The sequence below is a fragment of the Watersipora subatra genome, chromosome 3 (assembly GCF_963576615.1).
Source record: "Watersipora subatra chromosome 3, tzWatSuba1.1, whole genome shotgun sequence".
Lineage (NCBI taxonomy): Eukaryota > Metazoa > Bryozoa > Gymnolaemata > Cheilostomatida > Watersiporidae > Watersipora > Watersipora subatra.
In genome coordinates this window covers 29,502,381-29,521,228 of record NC_088710.1, presented here as the reverse complement: position 1 = coordinate 29,521,228, position 18,848 = coordinate 29,502,381, and the positions used below count along the sequence as shown (strand labels likewise).

At 32.9% G+C, this 18,848-nt stretch overlaps 1 protein-coding gene across 1 annotated transcript; it reads left to right on the top strand.

Moving 5' to 3' along the window:
• Window positions 1–5,077: 5,077 nt before the first annotated feature.
• On the top strand, window positions 5,078–18,619 carry LOC137390492 (uncharacterized). Its single transcript, XM_068076821.1, has 4 exons — window positions 5,078–5,240; window positions 5,438–6,220; window positions 17,981–18,130; window positions 18,468–18,619. Exons 1-4 carry the CDS (start codon window positions 5,078–5,080, stop codon window positions 18,617–18,619), a joined length of 1,248 nt encoding a protein of 415 aa, XP_067932922.1.
• Window positions 18,620–18,848: the final 229 nt, after the last annotated feature.

The following is an 18,848-nucleotide window of genomic DNA, read 5'->3' as shown; positions in this document are numbered from 1 at the left end:
TTGATTTGAATTGTATTTATTGCTGACACTGTTAAACATGCGCTCTAGGCTTTTAAGTTCGCACACAGTCTGAATTCAGATTAGGATTTCACAGGAAGTTCTGATCCAAAGTAATAATTTCCTCATCAAGTTCTGAGTTAGAACGCAATTTGGATGTAGAGTGCAAAGCAAACTTTGGTTTAGATCGTAATTCAGAATCTGACTTGCGTGTTGATAACTTATAACATGAATAGCCTTAAAAGTTTTGTTAATCATTAGTCTCCGATTGTGAGTCTGATGAAAGTTTTGATTTCAGTTCTGTTTGTAAGTCATCTTCACATTTGGAGTTTACATCTTAATACAACTAGGAGTCTGGTCAGCTCAAAGTCAAAATCAGAATTTGATTAATTTTTGGATTCTGTTAAGCTCCTAAATGGATTATTATTTTGATTACAATTTCAAATTCCACTTGAATGTTTATTGGTACTCCAACTTGATGTTTTCTTAAGTCTGAATGCTCATTTGAATCTAACTTATTGTAAAATCTCTATTTGAACACTGCCTTTGTGTAAATATTACCTCTATTTGAGCGCCACTAAAAGTAAACAGTTAAAAGATAAAGCGTCACCTATTGATATACCGCCACTTATGGTCGACTACCAATATTTGACATTTCTGGATTTAAAGAACCTATAATAGCAAAATATCAGTAAAAAAAGTGTCTGCTAAATTTTATGAATATTGATTTTATTGCATCAATAACGATTACTGCATTTGTTGTTTCTGTCTGTATTAAAGTCTGTATTCTAACTTTAAATATTTACAAAATTTTCGTAAAAATGTTGAATGCTTTGCCATAGAAATAATTAATAGCCCTAACAGGCTAATAGTAGTTATTTTTTGATGAAGCTCTGATACTCTGATGTACATAATAAACTTTTCCTGTTTACAATGGAAACTGTGCTACAACATATTTTGGAAAATAAATTTCAAGGCTAGTTTGATTACTAGTGGTTTTCCTTTATTTGCGTGAGAAGTGTATGGTAAGGAGCATCGCATAAAAGGTTTGTTCTGCTAAAAACAGTTTGAATGCCAATATGGAGTATTTCAGCTGTACAAAAAAAAATTTGAGGTCAGAAGACACTGGAAAATATTGAATAAAAAACATGAAAGGTTTCCAAACGGAAGCAGCAATCAGAATTCAGCTAGCTGAACAAACGGTGCTAATATTTTTGTTTTAGCATGTCAATTTTTGTGTGACCTAGTGTAATGTAAATATGGTTAGTTTACGTCACTGGTTCTTGATTATATATTTACAGCCAATGAATTTGCTGATTTTAGTATATTAGTTATAGCATCTTTGAGAGAATCTGGTTTTAGCTTACATTGGATCAACACTCGTAACTCGTCTATTGCACATAAAAATCCAGTTTTGGCTAGAGCAAAAATGTCAATGAGGTCAAAGAGCTTTTATACAACTTTGTCAATAATGGTTATGAAATGAAAATGTACTTTTAAATTTAAATAGAAAATAAAAAAAACTTGACAGCTCCAAAAAATTGCAAAGCAGGGTATAACATAATTACAAGATAATTGCGAGCAATTAACTTCAGTTAACAATCAATTACAATTACCAGTTTAATTAGCTATCAACTGGTAGATACACGTATAAGCTCTTTGCGCATATTTTTCAGTCTACCATAGTCTACGACAATTTTGAGGTAGGTTAGCGATGATTTTGCATCAAAAGGTCAATGTCGCAAAACTTAAAAAAGATATCAAAATTTAGATAGCATTCGATTTACCTGTGAAATGGTTTTATTTATCTTTTCAATATTATGATAAGTTAGTTGAAAAATATAACCCCAGTCTTTATTTCCGTTTACATTTTATATTTTGATTCAATGTTATGCAATATAGTATTTCTTGTTTATGTAGTGTCAGATTCAAATCTTAACTAGATTTTTTGGTCAGAAACTGAGATCGATTCAAACCCACATCATATTTATAACTAGAAATTCCACTGTCATACAGCCCACAACCAAAGTGATAATGGAAAAAAGAAAGGGTACTAATGGTTGAGAAATGCAATATTAGCAGTCAAATGGCACAGCAGTGCAATAGCATAACTGCAATGGTAGCTGTAATGTACTGGGTGTGGGTGTTATTATATACAACAAATAACAATAATGAAAAGAAAAGATTATATGTTTATATCTCTCCCCGGCAATAGGAGAGCTGCAATATTGGCCGATATTCGAAGTAAAATGCACTGATATTATTAGAATAACCAATATTATTAATAAAGTAATAATATAAAACCAATGCACAATTTTGTTTACGTTTACAAACGTCATAGCTAGCAATATCAAGAAGCTGTAATATTTATATAGATTTTTAGAAAATCTGTACTACGTAGTCATTGTTCTGTAGTCATCCAAACTTATAATTAAATATCGTAAAAACCTCATGAGGATTGTTAGAAAATAAATCATCGTCATTTCCTTTACTTACACTGCGTTGGACATCAGTTAGAATACCAAAGTACTCAGATTTCAGTACTCCTACATTAATTACAGAAACCTTCGGCAATTCGACAATGCTATAGACTGATGAAATGTGCACGTTATTTTTCCATGAAATGTGCACGACTTAATCGTTTTATTCTCTGTCGGTCGGCGTTTCAATTTCCGGTCTTAACTTTTATTACACAAAGCTTGTCAAGCGTTTTGTGAACATTTTCAGCCAAATTAATTTGTCTATTTGTGTATAATCCGTTCAGATGGGTAAGTTTTAAGAGAATATCAACAATTTACAAAGACTTGGTCACATATTTAAATAGGCTTACATGTGTTTTGTATCGTTATTATACTTTAACGACTACAAAACGATGGTTAAATTTGTTGGTGAGATTTTGAGACAAGGGTTCGCCTTATTGTTGATGAATATTTTTCGTAAGTTGTGTGCACATGCATTTATCATAAAAATTCTCAAACTTCGCTCCGCTCGTTTGGTGGTGGGAAAATTTTCAAATATATTTTCATTTGCAGACTTATTTGGATGGAAATTTTCTTTCTGCACTTGTTTCATTTTTCAGTTTAGAATTTGACTCATGTTGAAATTCTTGTTTCAATTCCGTTTCTCAATTCAATTCAAAATTGAATGGCAATATTGGTTCATTTTAGATGTTGGTTCTAATACACAATTTCAATTTTTATTTTAATGGAAACTTGTTTTATTTGAATTTGAAATCAGTCTTCGGTTTCAATTCAAATTGAAACTCACCATTCTAAGTTAAATGTTATGCTGAATTCAATATGGAATACGATTGATATTGCGATCAAGATTCTGGTTCAACTTTCTAATTATATTATGAGTCATAGCCTTTTTAAATTAGATTCTCTGATCAGATTTGGGTTGAAGATGCTGCCTAGATTATAGTTCCGGGCTAGTTTTAAGGTCAGTGTAGTAAAGCGTTATCTTCCATAAGTTTACGGTCTAGCATAGAAATGGTTATTGCATAGTAATCACAAAAGTAATTTTTACATTAGATATTGTTCTTTCATGATCTTCATTGATTTAAACATTATGTACAGCTCTTGCTTGACTATTTGACACTGCACTGTTATGCAATGAATAGTGTTGGCTCAGTTGAATTTACATCCTATTATGGTAAAGCTGGTTGTAATCTTTGTAACCAGTTATTGCCCATTGCAAACTATAGTCTATGTACATATAGTAACCTATACATGCATGTATTATTTTATAAGCCTATGTCATTTACTCTTGTGTACCGCATGTAATACTATTATTCCTTTCTGTGTACATATATTGCTGTCCCATGAATTGCTGTCTCTGTGTTTATTACCTAGTAGTTATGTCATTCGTTACGTCATTCGTTATGTCGTAGCTATTATTGTGTCATTCGAACACAAGCAATCTTGGTGTCGAATTAGCTGGTGCACTATACAAAGATAAAAGTACTTATTACAAGCTATTTCGGCTATAAGAAACTATGGCAGTAAAACTATCTGATTTAATCAAATCTTACGAGGACAATAATATCAGTGGAGAGTTCGGCCCTTGGATCAGCAAACTAGAACTGGTGGCTAAACTACAAAAAGTAGATTAATGACAACGTAAGTGGCATAATTTTACTGATGGCAGTCTTTCAGTCATACAAAGGTGGAAAGGTGAGACCAGTGATGGACTATAGCACGGAGTTAAACAAGCATGTGAACAGCAATCCTGAAATGACGTAGCTACATGTATATGTCAAGAAAAACTGAGGCAGTGGAGAACATTAGGGGGACAATGTATGTTTGTTGGATCTGAAAAGGCATACCTACGAATTCGTGTGGACAGTTCACTACAACGGTTTCAAGCTGTTCGATTTAATGGTCAGTTGTATGTGATGACAATATTAGGGTTTGGCTTGAATGTGGCACCTAAGATAATGTCTCGTATCTTGGCAAAGTTCTGTCAATGGATGAGGAGATAGCCAAAGGCACAGATCATTACATATATGATATTGTGGTAAATGAGGATGTTGTGTCAGCGTTCAAAGTGAAGGATCATCTGCAGAAGTATGGCTTACTGTCAAAAGAACCAGAAAGTCTGTCAAGAGCACGAGTACTGGGTTTGAGCGTAGAGGCTTCCAATAGCGGTACTCTCAAGTGGAGTAGAGACTCTGAGCTGCCAGAAGTGCAATCCACTGTGACCAAACAAGAACTGTACTCAATATGTGGAAAGTATTTTGGTCACTATCCAGTAGCAAGGTGGTTGCGAGTAGCGTGTAGCTATCTCAAAAGAGAAATTAACACCTATGGGTGGGACGATGAAGTACCCAGTAATGTCAAGAAAAAATTAGATGATATTCATAACAGCATACACCGCCATGACCCTGTAACTGGCCAATGGAAAGTACCTGCATCTGAGAGTAGTAAAGTGTGGTGTGATGCTATGTAGCAGCTTGGCAATAGGATCATCTGTCGAGAATGACAATCAGATAGTAGAAGATGCAAGTTGGTTGAGAGGTGTAAATGATGGGGCCCATATCAATATGGCAGAGTAAGAAGGAGTTATCAAAGCAATCAATATGGCTATGAAATGGAATCTCAAAAATGTGACAATTTTGACAGACTCTGCCACAGTATTTGGATGGGTGAAATCTGTATTACAGGACTGTAAAAGACCAAAGGTGAGTGGCCTCAGTGAAATGCCGGTGAAAGGACGTCTCAATCTACTAAATAATCTAATCAGTGAGTATCAGTTGGTCTTACAATACAAATAATAAAGTCTGCAGACAATAAAGCTGATGAACTGACTAGAGTTCCTTGCAAATGGTTAGAGAAACGAATATGTGCTGTTAATTTAACAACTTCTGGCAGTATAAAAGGGAAACTGCGTGATCTACATAAAGTTCATCACCTAGGCGTTGATCGTACATGATATCTAGCCACAGAAAGGTGGAGGCCTACTGTAAAAAAGAAAGACATTGAAGAAGTAGTGAAGCATTTTCATGTGTGCAAACGAATCGATCCTGCACCAGCTCATTGGAAAACTGGTCAAGTAGACGTGGAAAGCGATTGGTATCATTTGGCAACTGACATAACACACTACCAGGGAATCCCATACTTGACTGTTATTGACTGTGGACCGAGCAGGTTTGCGGCTTGGAGAAAGTTAAGAAACGAAACTTATTCCGTGGTCATGGAACAGTTAGACCACATATTTTGTCAGCGCGGGTCTCCAGTGAAAATATTTTCAGATAATGGATCTTGCTATAGATCGTTCAAGCCTCTTCTTGACAAATGGGTTGTAAATCATATATACAGCTGTGCTTATAGAGCTTCTGGCAATGGAGTGATAGAACGGAATCATCGTACTATTAAGCGCATGCTTGCTCGATCCGGTGGCACTCTCAATGACAAGCTATATTGGTACAACAATTCTATTAATGCCGATGGTGTTGTGCCATTTAGAAGATTGTTTTATGACAATCCTCAGAAACAAGAAACTACTAGAATATCGGCTAAACGGGACATTAGTTTAAACCTTTACAAAGTGGGTGACCAGGTATATGTAAAACCAGGTAACGCCAAGTGCACATCAGTGTGGAAAACTGGCAAGGTAACTTCCTTGGTCTCCAACACAGCAGTTAAAGTGGATGACATGAATCACTATATAGGAGACATAAGATTTTGCTGGAGAGTTGATAAACAGTCAGCTACTTTAGACTGTGAGTTAGACATAGCTAATACTAATACTAACGAGTCAACTGAGGTTTAGTAAACGTTGAAACCTCACCTGCAACTAAAGACAATCATAAGAATTATTCATCTGCAGCTAACAATGCCACTAGACCAGCTAGGGCTAGGAAACCCCCAGATATTTATGTAGCTGGTTTTAAATGATTTTGGAGATCAGGGGGAAGTGTATTCTATGTATATATAGTAACCTATGCGCTCATGTATTATTTTATAAGCATATATCATTTAATCTTGTGTACTGTGTGTGACACTATTACTCATTTCTGTGTACAAGTATTGCTGTCCCATAGATTGTTGTCTCTGTGTTTATTACCTAGTGTTTATGTCATTTGTTACGTCATTTGTTATGTCATACCTATTCTTGTGTCATTTGAATACAAGCAGTCTTGGTGTCGTGTTAGCTGGTGCACTATACAAGGATAAAAGTACTTATTACACAAACCATCAAGGCTATATTGATATTATCACATCCTTAAAACTTCTGAGACTCATCAAATCATCAAATCTAAGAAGATGGTTTTACTAGTGAAGTGTATTATGATGATTAGCAAGCAGAGATTAGTAGCAAAACTACAAAAAGTGGATGAATTGGAATCCTTTTTACTATTGTGTCTGAATGAACTGGCATTTTCATTATTCCAATAAGTTTATGATGCTATCAAGAATGACTACACAAAGCCGAAGATGGAGTTGGCAACTGCATTTAGTATTAAGTGGTACTTTGGGTACTCTCAACTGTGTGAGAAAGTTTTACAACATTAAAAAAACTGTAGATGTGTATTTAGCAGATTTACAGCGACTGGTTGATTCCATGAGTCAGAAAATTCCTGAGCTGATGCTTAAGTGTGTTTTTGTAGCAGGGTTACCAGATGGGGTAGCCAATAAGTTGAAGGCAACGGTCGCTTCAGAAAGAAATAGCTTTGAATGAATTTGTGTCTCAGGCTAGATCAGTGCTATCTACTACTTTTTGCTTTAGCTCAACCTATATATGCAGCGCTGTTGTACAATCAGTAAAAAATAACAAGACTGAATGTTGTAACACATGGTAATGATCATGTTTCTTGACAATGCACTACAGGATAATAAAAATGTAAGCAAAAGAACAATGTCGATGTTTTCATCGCACTGTGGTGGACTATGAAATAAACCAATGGCTCACAAAAACTTCAAAAGAATTAGATTGGGGAATCACCTGCATCAGATGTTTTCTCAAACTATATTCAGTAAACATGGTGATTCAAATTGTAACTGCAAACATTTACAGCATGCCAGTGACAACTCTCATTGATAGTGGTTGTGAAAATCTGTTTTTTCTGACAATTTTGACAATAAATTGCAGTTAAGAACTATGAGTTGAGGTAAAACTGTGAGAAAGCCTAATGGAAGTAATACACAATGCAGCTGTGAAGTGTAACTGAAAGCTATAACAGGTGGCAAAAGCGAACGTTTAGCTGTCTAGTTGCACCAGAGCTAATTGCTGAATGCAGACTTGTTCTAGGAGTAGATAAAATATATAAACTAGATGTTATGACAGTTGATTCATGTGAAAATGTAAAATTTGGTTACTTGGATAGTCCAGCGCTAGCGGCTGCAGAAGAAATGCCATCCAAAAATTATTTACACATTGAAGATACATACTTACAGCCGTGTTCAATGGCAGTAGGTGGCCAGTAAATTGGAAATGGATAGATAGACAACCAGTTATCAAAATCAATATGGAGAATATGATATAAATAACCCATGCAGAGAAAAATACAGCATTGAAGTTCAGCAGAGGAATAATGAAGGATGGTTAAAATCACATAACAAAAGCATGCATGGAGAGGTAAGTGACATCTTTCAACTTATCACCATTTTGCAAAGTAACGATAATGGCAAAGTTAGACATTCCAATGACTATAGTCTTTAGTTGAATATGTATGTAACTAGTAATCCAGGAAATAATGTAACAGTATGTCAAGAAAAACTATAATAATAGCACATGTGTGATGATCAAACATGCATACTTAAATTTCAGAAGGCATAGTTACAAGTTCATGTAGGTGTGTCCATGCATCAGTTTCAAGCAGTGCATTTTAATGTCAGACTGTATGTGTTGACTCGTAAAGAGTTTGGTCTAAGCTTGCAGGTAAGTCCCCATTTTGTATAATAGCCAAAGTGTTATTTCTTGATAAAACTATGCAAAGCAGTTGCAAGCACTATATTGTTAATATTTTTTTAATGAAGAAATTGTTCCTATACGCAGCAGAGATTCTGAGTTGCCAGGTGAGCAACCTCAAGTAACTGAAAAGCAGCTGTACTCAATATGTGGGAGTTAATAGGTCACTATCTGGTAGCTAGATGGCTCAAAGTAGCATCAATGATATTTAACCCTCACAGGATAAGCGACGGGCATCAAGTGGGAGTGGCCTAATGATCCAGCTCTTTTGGGATTAACCCGAACACGGCACCCAGCCAAACAAATATGCTAAATAAAGGCCCTGGTAAATTTACAAATATTTTGAGCAATAATGGTTATTTTAATGATATTTTAGTATTATTTTGTTGTCAAACTATTAGTTACCCAACATTGTTATCGTTATGATCAGTCAGTTGCCATTCACAAGCATTTGTGATATTAAAAGTCGCAATTGTAAAATTACCCAAGTTCGGTTTTATAGTCAGATTTTGAGTATGAAAACTACACTGCACTGCTTTGCCTGCTGTCTATATTATTGGCCAGGTAAAACAATGTGAAAACGATAAGAGACTGTCATTTTATATTAGGGGTGGCAAAATATTAATTAAAAACTAGGGAAAATAGGCCGTTGTTTGAGTGATTTTTGGGTAAATTATATTTGGTAATTTAAAATGTTTTATTTTCCATGAATCTATTTTTTGGCTAGTTGTTACACCTACATTGTAGAAATTAAAAGTTTGCTAATGTAAACTGCAGGGTCTACTGAACGAATGAGCTAATGACACAATAACAGCGAGTCATGTTTTCCAAAACCTAATAAGGCACCGTGACCGCCCCACGAGAACCTTGTTAGCCCGAAACTCAGGCTAGCACAACCTGAACAGAGCTCGATCACTAAACCCCACCCATATGATAGCCGTCGCCTATCCTGGTGTTTTATATCATTGATAGCATGCAGTTACACGAAGCGAGAAGAAAATACATGTACCTGTAAGTGAGACAGATGTATACCTTAAACTATTCAAGCCATGTTAACTGAAGTGTCGAAATATTTCAGAAACATGATCCAAGCAAGTGGGCCAGTGAAGTGTGACTGGAACTTGAAAAAGTGGCAACGTTTAGGATCATGCCATTAGCTTAGCAATATGAGTGTGTGTAGAGATTGACAATGTGTTAGTAAAAGATGCCACACGGTAATGAAGTATCAATGATGGAGATCATAAAAACACAGCGGAGCTACATCAAGTGGTAAAAGCCTTAAACATGGCTATTAAATAAAAATTTGAAAATCTGCAGATTTGCACAGACTTAGCTACAGTGTACGACTGGGGAAGATTAGTGCTGAATAATGTGAAACCACCTAAAGTTAGAGATCCAAGTAAAGTGATTGGTTAAAAAAAGTTTCTCACAATAGTTGGCTTAATTGAGAAGTATAGCGTAACCTGTGAAACACAAAAAATGTTTTTGTATGCACTGGTTACTAGAAACATACCACACATAGTTTAATTTATTATAATTTCAGTATGAATCCTGTTAAAACGCATTTTGACAATATTATGTTTATACATGTACTAATCACATTTAGTACTTTAAAAGAGATGGATTATCTGTAAATGCATCAGTTAGGTACCAAAACACTAGAGATATTTTGCAGAACTTTTTCAAGGTCATTATCTTTCATAATAGCATCAAGTACATACACAGTTTTAATAAAACCTTAACCTATAATTGGTTTCCTATACTCTGCTATACACAGTTTTAATAAAACCTTAACCTATAATTGCTTTCCTATACTCTGCTATACACAGTTTTAATAAAACCTTAACCTATAATTGCTTTCCTATACTCTGCTATACACAGTTTTAATAAAACCTTAACCTATAATCGGTTTCCTATACTCTGCTATACACAGTTTTAATAAAACCTTAACCTATAATTGGTTTCCTATACTCTGCTATACACAGTTTTAATAAAACCTTAACCTATAATCGGTTTCCTATACTCTGCTATACACAGTTTTAATAAAACCTTAACCTATAATCGGTTTCCTATACTCTGCTATACACAGTTTTAATAAAACCTTAACATATAATTGGTTTCCTATACTCTGCTACACACAGTTTTAATAAAACCTTAACCTATAATTGGTTTCCTATACTCTGCTATACACAGTTTTAATAAAACCTTAACCTATAATCGGTTTCCAATACTCTGCTATACACAGTTTTAATAAAACCTTAACCTATAATCGGTTTCCTATACTCTGCTATACACAGTTTTAATAAAACCTTAACCTATAATCGGTTTCCTATACTCTGCTACACACAGTTTTAATAAAACCTTAACCTATAATTGGTTTCCTATACTCTGCTATACACAGTTTTAATAAAACCTTAACCTATAATTGGTTTCCTATACTCTGCTATACACAGTTTTAATAAAACCTTAACCTATAATTGGTTTCCTATACTCTGTTATACACAGTAAAATTAGACATTTTTAAAATAATTTTAAAGACTCCCTTTACCTCTCTGCTAAGAACTGTTACTTTGTCATTAGTGAGCTTTTAATTAATTATATTTTCTTCATCATTGTGGTCGGCTGTGATGATACTTAGAATGTATTGAGTCATTCTACAGTCCTGTTGCAAATTAGTTTTCTTATACATTAATATTTTAAGTGATTATGTGGTGAACGCCGGGCCATGACATTACATTTTTTATTCTAATGTATGTGTTGTCTTTTTTATTTTACTGTTGTTTTATTTGTTGTGCTGTCACTTATCGTCACTCATGTTGTTGTCTTTTTTTATTGTATGTCATTTTTATTATATCGTTTTTTTACTCATTATGCTATCATTTATCGTCACTTAAACTGTTTTCATACCAACACACTAGCGATCCTGTTTATTCACTCTTAACATTTTAAGTTGTTACATTATCTTTATAAGTCAGGTTTATTATACATTCTCATTTAGATTTGGTTATTGTTTAAAGTGTGATTGTTCTCAGTGTTAGTCGTTAATATTAGAGTTACCACAATTTTAATATTGGAATTGGTATCGGTGGTGATATGGGTGTTAAGTATCTGCATCGGTACAGACCGATTTTTTCTTAAAAAATCAGAAACTTCAGATACGTTTTACAGATCAGCTATTTAGCAGAAGCCCATATTTTAGCCCGCTATACTAATAAAAAGTCATCACCTGCAAGTTCCTCATTTTTACCTTATGAATTCCGGGTCTGGTACACAATCTATTTCATGTCTATAGCCTGATAAACATCCACACAGTTGAGGAGTATTTGGGCTTTAGCTTAGGCTTTAACGAACAAGAGAACAATGATGGAAAACCAGAATGTGGTGTAATATTTATATTTACTAACATGACAAAAGTAATTTGAGCAGTTGATGTATAAAGTTTTCTATCTCTCTCTTGATCTTGATGATATGATGTGTCATTCGTGTCGCATATAATAACCTCAGTGTCTTATCGGTATTTAGCCTGTCCTTCATCATCTGAAGCAAGTGAGTCCTTCTTCAGTTCGACTGGCTATATCAATAGTGATACAAGATAGAGAGGTCTCGCTGAGATAATTGAATCACTAACGGTAATTAAAAGAAACATTGATTTGCTCTAAATTTGTACAGGCGCAGCAGTTCGTTTAGCAATGAAAAGAAGGTTTTATTATCGCAGAGAAAGCTGTACCACTAGCAGTAATTACCACTATTAATATCAAATTACAAGAAACATGGATTGTTTTTTTACTAGATGCACGGTATGTCAGTATATGAATATACATGCACATATATCTTTTTTCCTTGAATACAAACAAATAAATACATAATAATTTATGTTCTTTGCATTATACTTACATTTGCATAATAAAATTTACAATTTTCCATGCAACACAAAAGATCTGAATCGATATCTGAATCAGATTGTTTTTCAATAAGAATCGGTATATCGGATCAGTATCTGAATAGGCTGGTGAAATTAGAATGGGGGCATCTCTAGTTAACATAAGGAATTATGCAGTATATACCAACTTTATTTTTCAACTAAATTAAACCGTTGTTATTGGTGTTCATGGCTCACAGCGCACGTACTAGCTACACAGTTAAAAAAGCAAGAACTATGAAGTTATTCAATTAATGTCAGATTTTGTAGCAGTCATTCATTTTATTGTGTATTTCAACTCTAAAACAAGTTGCTAATTGTTACCGAAAGAAGTAGATCATTTTGCCAAAATTTTGAAACCAAGTGCGTCTTTACTCTTCTATCAATAATTTTTATATAATGTTCACAATTTGTATGTTTTAAACTGCATATAAGTTTATCATGATACACAATGATTTAAATTTTTGTGTGGGAATTCTCTGAACACAATTTTTATAAATGTATCAATAAAATTAACTTATAGATAATTATTAAGATGCTCATATGACAAATATTTTCCTTTATTATGTCTTGATGAGAAGACATCAAGGCTATGTCTTGACACTGTTGACATCATCTTGTCAGAACATAGGAAGTTAATTTGTGCAAATTTTGAGTGAAATTCGAATGAGAATCAGAGAATGAAATTTGACTGTATTCAAGGACACATTCAATAAAGTTAAAAAACAATGTGCTTTTTAAATCCGAATGTCTATGACTAGCACAAAAAACTAGTCAGGACCAAAACTAGTCCAAGTACGCAACAGCACAAACTCAGCCACACAATTTAACATTAATAACTTTAAATTATTTTACAGATATTAATTTCCCGATTATCTATTACTCACTTTAGAACAAAAACTAGCAAATAAATTTTAGAGATAACTAGCTGGTGAAAGATTATTAGCAGAGAAACTAATGAAGAGAACTTATTAATAGCAGCAATAGACTACAATGAAAGGTTGCGCTAACTAGCCATAGACTGAAAGCTATGATTTTATTATTGAGACATGTATAAGGGATTGGTACGACAGGAATTATTTACTTGTGGAAATGGTAGATAAATTGTGCACTCTCACATAAATAAAAGCTGGATTTTATTTTAAAGTTCGTTTATTTTTTGTGGTACAAAATTTAATCAAATGTAACCTCCAACAGGAACTATCTTTTGAAATGCTTTCTATACACAAATTTTGACACAAAATTGTTTTAGCAGTCTAAAGATTTATTGAAATCAGTATTGTCATCAGTCGCAGAACAAAAAGTACAAGCAAAAAATGTGGCATTACCCAAAGAACTTCCTCTTAAAAATGAGTTTTCAATATATTTTATACTCTGCCTTAAAAAAAGATCTCAATTAGAAGTTTATAATGGGCTGAATTCAATCTACCTATTTTCATCTTCTGTGTTTTAATAAATATTGACTCATGAATCTGTTAAATATGCATTTTTGAATACTTCTATTGACTTGATTACTATTTGGGATTTGATATTATTTTTCACTCAATTGTGAATCTAGTAAATTTAAAATGATTGAGCAATACAGAAATAGGGCAATGCTTAAAAACTTTCACTATTTCAATGTTCATATCAAATTACTGTCGATGTGGCAATTAACAATAGGTCTTCAGAGTTTAATTATGAAGTATGTTGCGATGTTAGCCGGTAAGCCTAACAATAGAAATAAATAAATTTAAAAATATGTTCGTTGTATTAAGAAATAGTTGTAAAACAATTCATAATTCATTATTGCAATTTTCTGCAAACTATTTAGTTCTCAAAAACATTTAGTGCTAATCTTTGAAAGAATCAACTTTATTGATTCTATTTTTTGAAGTTAATATATGGTATTAAAGTATTATAACATGAATATTAAAACTAGTGGGAGCCCGGCTCTGATAGCTTGTGCTGTATCTATTTTTAGCAGTGTAAGATAGTAAATAATGACAATAGTTAGTGGCATAAGCATCATAATACAATCTGTGTTGTGTCCATGCTGAATGGTTGGTAAATAGAAGCATTAGTGTTAGTGAAAGTTAAATTCCTTCCTTTTTAGCATGTGTGCCCTCAGTGTCTTCTTCTTTTGTGTTAGGTAACACTCACTATACTATCCTAGATGCAGATTCTAAAGAAAAATACTTATTGATCATGTCATCCATTAATTCTGTATTGTCTATTGCTAGAACCGATGAAAGCGAATGAAGACTGTTACCTGATTAGCAGGAGGGGTAGGATAATGTTGAGTTGAGTTAAGATAAGTTGATCACAAAACCAAAATTAATCAAAGTTTGACAGGCTAATCTGTCAAATAGGGTTCTAATTAGCTTACGATGCAGGTATTAGGTCATTTTATTCAAGAGTTACTTGCTCACAGCAAAAATACTACTAAAGTTAAAGCAAGTGTTTTATTACCAGAAATTTGCTCTATACAGCCTTCTGTGAGTAGTTAAAGTTACCTAGCCTTGTCCTAAAAAATGGTAAAGCCAACTGAGTAACGTGAGATCTATACTATACAAACAGTTGTCAATTTTTTGTCTTGAAAAAAGTTAAGGCAGCCAACTGCCTGCTACTCCTAACCAGGTTTAATTCAGAGATTGGGCTAATATTTTCACATTAATGGTGTGATGTGCCAAGCTAGATGTAAAGTATTGAACAAAATGTGCCATGAGTCTGCAAAGATTTAGAATACAAAGACTGCAGCATTGTACCAATTGAGTAAAGTTAATGGTTAATTAAAATAATAAAAACTGACATCGCAAAAATTTCAAATATAGAATAGCATAAAACTCTGTTAAGAAGTAAATCACTTTGCAGTTAACTGCAAATTTAGGTAATCAGCAAGTAACAAGTAAAATGTTATTTACTGTTTTACTCTCTTTACTTACCTGTAGTGACACTAGTGTGTATATTGACACTAGTGTAGATGTTGTCAGAAAAGTATGACATTACTCAATAGAATATAAGTTGTACTTTTTATTCAGCTAAACTAACCACATATCTAACAAATACTTTGACTGAGGTTTAACTACTGATTCCCTAATTTATGCTATACGTACATGGACAAAATAGTTCCCAATTATAAATTTTATTCTAGTTTGTGTGTAGGTATCAAATACATTTATTTAAAAAGGTTTAATTAGCAATAGTGACGAATTAGACGTTTATTGATTGAACATCTAGTTGATGTTATATCTGTATTTCTATGACTGCAGCAATGACATGCCCTTCTATAACTTGCACAAAAAGTAGAAGCACTGTCAAAATTAGTCTACGTATTTCACAGCACAAACTCAGTCTCAAAATAAAACGATAAAAAATTTATTTATTTATAAAGATTAACTACATTTAAGTTACTAAGCCTAATTTAAAGATGACCTATCACTCCCTTTAAGAAAAAACTTTAAAATACATTTTAATCATAGCTAGTCTGTGAAAGAGTAATAGCAGACAAACTAATGAGGATAACTTATTAGTAGCAGCGATAGACTGTATTGACAGCTTTTGCTAATCAGCTACAGACTGATAACAATGTCTTCATTATTGAGACAAATCTAAGGCCCTGGTACAAGATGATTTATTTATTTACTCATAGAAAATATAGATACATTCATCCTGCACTCTTCCAAAGAAAAAAACTTTATTTTATTTGAGAGCTCAATTATCTTTTGTGCTATAACAGTTAACCAGATGTAATTTACAACTGCAAATATCTTTTGAAATACTTTCTTTACAGAAAATTTGATACAAAATTGTTTAGGTGTCTAAAGATACTTTATTGAGATTGGTATCGTTGTCAGTCACAGAACAAGGTGATAGAATAGCGATAAGTTCTTCTATTTTCATTTGATGACTTTCATACCCTTATCGCCAGCTTTGGTGTGACTGATTTATTATAAAAAACTTGTCTGACTTTCAGACAGCTAGACCAGCTCAAGCGTGGGCACAATGAAAAGTCATTTATGGGATGTTAAAAGCTGTTCATTGTGTCATGAATTTTTACTAACATGACAGCAAATTATGTAGAATTCATCATCTGTCACTAAATTTGAAATGTTAAAAACCAATACCAGGATGTGACATTTAGATTACCGGAAAATCAATATGGCAGGAGTGACTTTACACGTAAAATCATGACAGTTGATTAATGACATATAATAACAGTTGTTTTAACGCCAAATAACATAACATGATTTTGTTGTTTTGGTACGCAAATATATTATTTTTAACTATTTACCACATTTTATCAACTAAAAAATGTACCATGGTATGCTACTTGTTCAAAAAAAGGAATATTCAGCTTATATTTTCAATTGCTGGATAAGGATGGAAGAGTGCGGCTAGTAAGGGTGAGTTATTACTGTAACCTTAGGTTGACATGCAATAAAAATATATTGCTAGTCCATATTAGCATAAAATTAAAGATAACAAATTCAAATTTGTATGATTGGGTATTTTTTGGCAAATGTTTTACAAAATTGTGAAACCTATAATTGGTATTGGACATTGTTGCTTTTGCATTTAACTGAACAATGTACACTTTCTTGCATAAAAATGCTGTTGTGTTCATGAGATTTACATAAAACATATTAAAAAACCTGTAAGTATAACTTTAAGGTTACTTCCTTGAAAAAATAATATTGCACATAAAATTTATGTTTTATGAGTTAATTTAACAATGGCGACAGTCATTTTATATAAATAAACGCTTACAAGAGTCCAGTATATACCATAGAGTTCTTAAAGAAGTCTCTAAACCTGAATGATAACCATCAATAAACATGTCTTATCAATCAATTTATGATATGATGATATTCCTACCCTGATAAATAAACATATTTTGACTAGCTATATATTATCAAATAATTTTTACAAATTACATATCATTTGCTGAAAATGACTGTATTTAAGTCTTTGTAATAAGTAAACTCTGATACCTAAATATTTTCATAGACATCTTGAAGATAATAAGACATGAATAAAAATTAAAAGTTAAAGGCCATCAATCATTTTAGAAATTTAAGCTTCCTTGCCTATTCTTAATTTAAAAATTAATGACAAGATTGGCTAAAATTCTCTAAAACATCATGAAATTTATTGGTAAAAGTTAACATAAAAATGGAATCATTATAATTGTCTACAGAAGTAAGATGCATATGTTATATTTTCGTGGAGACTAAACAATCCAAGCAGTGATGTAGTGCTACCCTAACTCTCCCTAACTAAGTTATGGTTAGAAAATTTGTGTGTTTTTAAGTTTAACTATAGTTAGGCTTAAAAAATTTTAGACTGCCATTTCTCAATGTTAATTATAGCTCTATTTCATTGATTCAAGTATACGAATGTCATTATAGTCAACATTCAATGACCATTCAATATAAAAGCAGTATACAGTACAATACAGTGATGTAATGGTCATGTAACATGACAAGTTTATGATCCTAATTGGTTGCCTACAACAAAGGCTAAGATCAGATTACAGCAAACTAATGGCAGTCAGCATTTGTACTGAAGGACAAAGGTCAAAGGCATTAATTGTTATTATTTTCTCAACTTATTTATTACTACAGATGTGCTCATTTCTCATATCATATACATGATTTTAAAGCCCTGTAGGTTTTGGCAGCCGCGGCTTCGTCCCGGACTCCACGAGGGGGCTTACAGCCCCCAGCTATTCCAACCGCCACTACGTGGCGGATGAGATGCGTTGCGACTCTTGGTCGTCTACATCCACTTATCTCAACTTTACAGTTGTGATTAAAAAAGGTTAGCACTACATCACTGAATACAAGGCTACATCATCTAACAGCAAATGCAACAATCTGTTATCTATAAAAGAAACCTGTTAAATAATTTTTAGCTCTAGCTATAAAATTTAAAAAAACAGTGTTCACTTGCTCTTTTTTAATAAAGATCTATAAAGCATATTATTATGAAATTTTCAATATAGTTTGTAATCATATTTTCTATAATTGATTAGTACTCAATATTTATTGTCTGTAAATTGAATCAAGTTAAGTTTTATACTTCAGTCCAAGTTTTGTTTTTCTATAAAATTTTAAATATTTTTTTGCTCAGTACGTTTTAAAAAATTATTTTTTAGAGAATGTGATGGAAAAATGTCAAAGACTCAGGCAGTGTGAATTTTTCCAGATACTGAGTATTTTCATTGCGATATTTGCTGCCATAGCATCTGTCTGCGCTCAAATAAATAATCAATCATTAGAAAAGAAGGTAGAAGATTTGACCATTTGACTGGACCAGATGGAAAAACCCACTAATAAGGTGAGACTCAGTTATAACTATCACCTATTTATATATATTCAGTGGCTTTCGGAAAATTTAATAGTCATTATTCTATAGATAAATGTTGTTGCAATCTCAAAGAGTTAATAAATGTGCTACTCAATAACAAAAATTTTAAAAAATGTTTCTTTTTATAATTGTTCATGACTTAATAGGTTACTTAACTATCTGCCTTCCT

Coding starts and splice junctions, on each gene's coding strand:
- LOC137390492 (XM_068076821.1), top strand. CDS start 5,078: ATGGCTATGAAATGGAATCTCAAAAATGTGACAATTTTGACAGACTCT. Junction 6,221..17,980: donor ACAGTCAGCTACTTTAGACT/GTGAGTTAGACA, acceptor AAAGCCCTGTAG/GTTTTGGCAGCCGCGGCTTC. Junction 18,131..18,467: donor TACAGTTGTGATTAAAAAAG/GTTAGCACTACA, acceptor ATTATTTTTTAG/AGAATGTGATGGAAAAATGT.